The sequence below is a fragment of the Centroberyx affinis genome, unplaced genomic scaffold, assembly GCF_046629955.1.
Source record: "Centroberyx affinis isolate AG114_WGS23_722 - 3 ecotype Tasmania unplaced genomic scaffold, CSIRO-AGI_Caff_v1 ptg002386l_1, whole genome shotgun sequence".
Taxonomy (NCBI): domain Eukaryota; kingdom Metazoa; phylum Chordata; class Actinopteri; order Beryciformes; family Berycidae; genus Centroberyx; species Centroberyx affinis.
Window position 1 is genome coordinate 1 of NW_027280641.1, and position 7,500 is coordinate 7,500.

General features: G+C 42.0%; 1 protein-coding gene across 1 annotated transcript in view; it reads left to right on the forward strand.

Moving 5' to 3' along the window:
* Positions 1-5,257: 5,257 nt before the first annotated feature.
* The window catches only part of strip2 (striatin interacting protein 2), a gene marked incomplete at its 5' end in the record, with an annotated part of 21,217 nt that continues 18,974 nt past the window's right edge, over positions 5,258-7,500 (forward strand). The window contains 2 exons of the mRNA XM_071533647.1: positions 5,258-5,392; positions 5,945-6,065. Coding sequence (XP_071389748.1) covers positions 5,258-5,392; positions 5,945-6,065 — 256 coding nt within the window. The remainder of the gene's footprint in view (positions 5,393-5,944; positions 6,066-7,500) is intronic.

Genomic DNA, 7,500 nt, shown 5'->3' on the forward strand with positions numbered 1-7,500 from the left:
GAGAGAGAGAAAATGGGGACAGAAATACTCACACACACACACACACACACAACACACACACATAGACACACACACATAGACACACACGTACACGCACACTTTGCCAAGTTTCTGCCCTGCAGCCCGTGGTTTGCGGTGCCATATCAAACAAACAGAAGTCTACTGCAGACAGACTATCGCCTGCTGCTGCCATCGGTATCAGCTCTGCTCTATCACCAGTGTTGTCATTTATCACACAGACCTCGACACTTCCTCCATTATTTTGACTGCTGCCGACTGACAGAGCAGACTGTGTCCGTCTGTGCAGTTCTGAATGTCCCTGCTGGGTCAAGTTTAGTGTTAGGCGCGTTAGTTGATAGCTGGTGAAATGGAAGGTTAACTAAACAAAGTCAGCTTCTTAGACGCACGCAGGTAGAGGTAGGACCTCTTTGGGAAATGTTTTACTTTTTCAATACAGCATGGGGAACATTAAAATGTAGAGAAGATAATGAAAGGAAAACAACAAGACAAACTGTGTAAATAGATTAAGCAAAATTTTTGATCTAAATTAAGCTTACTGTTATTTATTAGCGCCCGCTAAAAAGTAATACAAAGCACAAAAGGGAGCAATTATAACAGATGTTGTAATGTCTTTATTATAAATGATGATCATTTCTGAAGATGAATGAAAAAGAGAAAAGTACCTTTTTAAATTGTGCAAAGCTGCAAAAAGGTGTCAAAGAAAGCAAACCAATTGACTTCCATGTTCATTCCATTCTTTTGTTATGCTAGAGTGGAATTCAGCATATGAAGCCTTTGTACTGAGGCCTTTTTGTCTGTTGGTGTTGACTCAACTCACTTTTCTCAACTTGAAAAGCAATTTGTTTAAGTCTGTTCATGTCGATGAGCTCTTCAGTGAGCTGCTGTGGTGACCAGGCACAGCAAGGATCAGCGAAGCTCTTTCCTGGTGCTCAAAGAACAAATATCCAAACAAATACAAGTGCCCATCCTAACCAAGTGATTAATGTTTTTCAGCTTTTCCACATAAGCCTTGTTATTGTCAGTACGGCCTTCTGACAAGAGATCATGCTCTAATTCAGCGTTTCTCAACCATAGAAATCACATAGTACATACTACATACATAATAATCGTGTTTCTGTCCGTTAAATGCCTTTTTCTTGGGACGCATTGAATATAATTGAAAATCATCATTTGGTGTCAATATTCACCATTGTGCACGTTAACGGTCACAACAGGGGCGTACAGCTGCAACGATTAGTCGATTAATCGATTAGTTGTCAACTATTAAATTAATCGCCAACTATTTTGATAATCGATTAATCGGTTTGAGTAATTTTTTAAGAAAAATAAGTCAAAATTCTCTGATTCCAGCTTCTTAAATGTGAATAGTTTCTGGTTTCGTTACTCCTCTATGACAGTAAACTGAATATCTTTGGGTTGTGGACAAAACAAGAGATTTGAGGACGTCATCTTGGGCTTTGGGAAACACTGATCGACATTTCTCACCATTGTCTGACATTTTATAGACCAAACAACTAATCGATTAATTAAGAAAATAATCATCAGATTAATTGACAATGAAAATAATCGTTAGTTGCAGTCCAACAGGGGCGTAAAGAGAAGTCATCACTTTCTTTATGGGGGTCACAAGCCAACGAGGCTGAGAACCACAGCTTTATTTTGCGCATGGTCTAACCTGCCAGAGAGGGATCGGCGCAGTGAGACGAGGTAAGAAACCCTGCAGTGCTCGAGTCGCTGCAGCACACTCATGCAGTGAATGTAGACAAAAGAGCAGCTTTCTGTTTGGACTAGAACAAGACAGGACGGAGGAACAGAGAGCAGGGGCTGGATGGGGGGGGGGGTGGTGGGGGGTTGAGGGGTGGGGGTATGTGTGCCGTGCTTCCTCCTCTTGATCTGTCACCTCCTCTCCAAGCTGAGGAGTAATGAATAGCAGGATTAGATGAGAGCTTCTCTGGCTGCTGTTTTACAGAGATAGAGCACAGAGCTGTCTCTTTGCATCACGGTCTTTGTATTAGTGTGTGTGTGTGTGTGTGTGTGTGTGTGTGTGCATGAGCTTTGGAGTTGTCAGAGGGTGGTTTCCTGTTTGTTTTGTGTGTGTGTGTGTATGTGTGTGCATGTGTGTGTCAGGGGTGCTGACAGTGTGCTCATCAATGTTTTAGCACGTCCGCCACTCCCCATCAATTCCCAATCAGTCACCCCCCCCCCCAACCCCCCCCACCCACCCACACACACTCGACCCCCACCCCTCTGTATGTCCCCATCCACCCAAATCACTGTGATTATCATGACATGTCTAATTTAAGCTCCTCACTGTAAAAATAAAACGACACAGTGAAATGAAGGGGTTTCTTTGGGTTATTTTCTTTTCTTTCTGATCTGAGTAGACAGAGTGAGTCGGAGTGTATTAAGCAGCAGAAGATCCATGTGAGCTCCACTGATCATGGTGACGCTGCGCTGTCCAATTACTGTCTGCTTAACCAAATGACGCATCTAAGAATAGAAGGCTTACCAAAGTGAAAAAGAAATGGGCTTGAATCATCGTTAGACAAGGCCGACATCGCAATTACTGTGGTATTTTTTTTTTTTTTAGCAGTGCATTCTAGGAATTCTACATGCTTCGGGATTTATTTGGGGCTAAGTTTAGATAAGGAATTGATTATCAGTTACTGTTACCTTTCTGAGTGCTTCGTGTTTTTTACTGTACTCTCATCATGTAACTACTTGACTGGTTTGGCCCTAATCCTCCATTTTTTCACTCCAGTGTGTATTCCCCCTTGCCCAGTGAGACTAATTGCGCCTGTGTAGCCTATATACTGTGTGTGCGTGTGTGTGTGTGTGTGTGTGTGTGTGTGTGTGTGTGTGTGTGTGTGTGCTCTCTCACTCTCCTGCCAGCCTCATGACTCCACTGATTCTGTTAATTACAGCTCTCCTGTGTGCTCCAGCATTACTCTGTCACCCTCAGCTATTTCCAGAGCAGACGCCATGGGCGTTTAACATGACGTTAAAAAATAATGACGGACAGGCCACAGCAGCAATCAGTGATCAGAACCGCTGGAGGAGGTTCGGCCTGGGCAGCTCCTTCAGCTCGTCCTCTTTTTCGCAGATTGGAGTTTTAGTTCTACAAACATTTCTTGGAGGCAGAAATAATCTCATTGGTTGAGTTAAACCTCAGTGGGCGGGGCTAAAAACCACAGTTAGTAAATTTAGACTGAAGAATGAAAAAGGCAAGAGGTAAGAGAGGAGGAAGCCAATATTATGAAGCCTAGCACTCTTGCTACTAACTGAAAAATGCAATCTAACCAGTTATTTTAGCTACAGATGTTCAAGCCATACCAGCCCAGCTGTATCTAGGTAAGCTAGTTAGCTATCGTAGCCTGTTCACCTTCCAAGATCATAAATATTCATTTTCAGCAGGGTGCCATGGTCATTAATGCATAAATATAGAAGTTATTGCCGTTTTTTACAATTTTATTTACATTTAAATATATGTATATTTTGAGTTCCTTTTTTGCCATTCAAGTTTTCCAGTTAGCTAACTAACTAAAACAGTATCTTTGGCTCCACTCATTGAGGTTTAACTCAACAAGATTATTTCTGTCTCCAGAGCGGCTCTGCCTCCAAGAAATGTTTGTGTAACTTAAACTCCAATCTGCCTGCTTTTCCTTTTGTTGTTTCCACGCTCGTATAATTTTTTCATACTCCCTTCCTCTCTTTCTCCTCATTGTTTGATCGTCCTCCCTCTTCTTCTTCCCCTCCAGTTTTTTCCCTTTGGTCATTTTCCTCTCCTCCTTTTTCTACCTCCTACCTCTCTTTCTCTCTGAAAGTCTTTAATGAGCGAGTCAGAGGTCACTCTGACTGGACCACAGCCCGTACCTTCCCAGTTCTTTAGCGTGTGTGTGTGTGTGTGTGTGTGTGTGTGTGTGTGTGTTTGCCATCGTCTGTTCCTCTCTTCACCCACAAGCTTTTTAATGAGGTAACCTTTCCCCTTGATAATCTAACTTAGCTCACATGAGACAGAGGGAGGGAGGGCAGAAGAGAGGAGAGGTAGAGGCTGAACATGACACTGGATGAATGAAAAGTGAGGGAAAGTGATTAAGGGAAAAACACAGAGAGAAATCAGGTGTATCAGCACTTCCTCACCAACTTAGGTCGGTATCTCAGGATGGAAAAATGTAAGAATTCATGCCATAAATGTTTGCAGAATGGACAATAACAACAAAAACAGTATTGCACTTTTCTTATCACAGTTAGAAAGTGCTGCAAAATAGAAGGAACAAAACGCATATCAACAAACAGTCCACTATAATAAAGGGAAATGTGCTGCACTGCTGACTCCATCAATGGCCACAGCTCATTAAAGGCTCATATTAGACTCGTAACAAACAAATTAACAACACTATTATAGCCTAATGAGAGCAAAAACAAGTTATCAATTAAATGCAAGTTAATAAAAGTGAGTTTTCAGTTATGTCTCAAAAGATAAGAAGAGTGGAATAACAGAGAGAAATGGAAAAGTATAGACAAGTATAAATTGTAAGAAGTAGAAAGAAATTAAAAGAGGAAAGAAATGAGTCCCTTTGGCTTGCAGACTATGTGTTGATATACTGCTTTCTACAGTCTACAGAGTATGTTTTGCCTTAAGTCTGGGTGTGAACGGTGAAATTGGTTCTCAGGTTTAAATATCACTGATTATAGACAATACATGCTGTACTGTGGCTCAAATGAAGTGTTAGAATCAGCAGATAAAGAATATCTGCCTGATATTGTGTGTGTGTGTGTGTGTTGTCAGCCTTGAGGCTCCTTTAAGGGAATTTAAGGTGAAATTTAAGTCAGTCAGTCAAAACCAATCTCCAATCATAAGGAGTCACCACACTCATAGCCTTGATGCAAATAATACATTACATAATGCATTATAAAACCATCATTTTGAAAAACATGGTTTTGTCAGTGTAACAAAAGTAGAATACCACTGGGTCATACTTAATTTACATAATTTGATATCCTCTATTGTTATCATATCGTCAAGTCAATGAACTACATCATACAAAATAAAATAGAATTTATGAGGTGCAATGGTAGTAAAATTCCCAAATGACAACATACATACACACGTCCAGTAGGGGAAGAATATACAGCTGCCTCAACTGAATTATCTCTCTAAGGAAGGGGAAAAGGATATTGATAAAATGCTTGGGACGCTAACCTTGGACGTTGCGTTCCTGTGTCCTTCCTGCAGTCCGGGGCCGGAGGTGGATCGAGCTGACGGCGGAGGAGCAGAGGGCCTACGTGATGAGGCTGCTGGACGCCCTGGAGGTGACGGACAGGGACAAGAGGCTGAAGGTGGCCCGGGCCATCCTCTACCTGGCACAGGGTACGCAGCTCCAGCCGACATCCTTGCAGCACACTGTGTGCCGCGGCAGCGTTGTAGCAGTCAGCGTACAGCAGTAAACTAGTAGATACTGTGATACTATTTGATCTGTTTGAACAGAAATCTGCTCTGCATGTCATGCTCCAACAGTCATCCGCACCAGATAGAAACATGCAGCCTACTATACAGCTAAAAACATTAGATACAATAAACACAGACACTATAAAATTCTGTTAGACATTGTAAAAAATGTGCAAACTAACTAACTATCTTCTAAGATGAACAATCTATAAATTATACAGTATCTGCAGCTTGTGTGTGTGTGTGTGTGCATGTGTGTGTATGTGTGTATTATTTATAAGTGGTCTCTGATGTGCAAATAGCAACTGGAGGTCCTCAACTCAAAATGAATGACAAAGTGAAGTGCAAAGGGCTCAAAAACTGGAAAAATAGCCAACAATCTAAAAAAAAAATGAGTGACTTGTGTTTTTATTCAACAGTCATAAATCAAGCCTGGTTATGTGTGTGTGTGTGTGTCCCGTTGTGTTCCCTAAGGAGTGTTTGATGAGTGTGACACAGACGTGGACGTGCTCCACTGGTCCAGACACAACGTCTTCCTGCTCTACGACATGGGCATCTTCACGGCCCTGCTGGAGCTGCTCAGCATGGAGATCGAGTGAGTAGGACACACTCAACACGCCGACGTCCAAACATAGCAAGAGTTTGATTCTACCATTAGATATCCAAAAAAAGTAACACCTTCTCTCCTGAAATTAAATGGTAGGTAACTGGTAGGTAAGATTTATTTCAACACAAATGTTCTTGGAGGTCAAATTCAGTTTTCCCAACAGAAACAGAGTGTCTAGAGATATTAAATAATCCCAGACAGTGGCATTTTTTCAGTATTTGGCATATTTAAGTATTTAAGATGAATATAAAATATAGAAATAACAATGAAAAACTGAAATGTGCAGTCATTGCCATTTCTCCATAGTTCCAAACTGGGAAAATCACTTTCTACTCGCCGTTTAGATTTTACTCTGCCGTCCACAGAAACACTGAACTTTAGAAATCAACCAATCGGGGCTACAGTAGGGGGTAGAGCGCCAGCATAGCCAGCCAATCAGAGCATTCCACATTTTGCCTGTGTGCGCCAAGTCCCCGAAACGACCTGTAAATTTCTGGGCAAGGGACCAACGCTGCAGTATAAATTATTAAAAGTATTTCTAAACAGTTTCTACTTAAAAAAAAAAACTTTCATTGACGTCAGGTAATGACATAAAATTGCTGAGAAAGTGAAAAATACCTCTTCTTTAATTTCACCACAGCCAGCAGCAGTGGCACAGTGTCACCTTCACCTTGGATTTAATAGATAAGACTACAGACCTGCAGCTGTTAATGTATTTACAGTAGAGGGTAAGAGGAAGGGGCAGACAGACAGACCTTCCCCTCCCTCAGAGAGATATAAAACAACACTTCATATCTATTTTTACTTGGTCTCTCCTTGGGCGAGCGAGGGCCTGCGGGTATAAAGGAAGAAGAGGGGAGGGGTCTGTAACAGAGGGTAAAAACACTATCATGACTCTGACATGAAGGAATGTCTTCCTTGTTTCTTGCTTGTTATTTCCGGACGTCCAGCTCTGTGGCAACACTCACCGGCGGTTTGGGGAGCCTGTCATGTGACTGAAAGGTCGCAGGTTCGACCCCTGCGAGAGCCAAGGTGTCTTTGAGCAAGCTTTACCCCCTCTGCTGAAAAGCATTTATGACTCAAAGGGATATGAAAAGAAACAAGTTTTTAATTACGTGCGGCAGTTTAATGTGGCGTTTGAAGCGCTTTAAAATTCATAAAAAGGATTTCTAATGAGGGCAATGGGAGTTGAGCCCGTGGGTAGCTTGAGATTACACACACACACACACACACACACACACACACACACACAGTCACACACACAGGGATGGATGTTAAGTCTTGAATATGCCACTCTGCTGTTGCTCTCATTGGCCTCTTTTCAAAATCCTCTGATCTTTTGAGCTCAATTTGCTTCAGAAATCCACTTGTTCCCTCCCCAGTCCCCAATCCGCCATCTCCTCTTTAGGGTACGAGGCTCCCA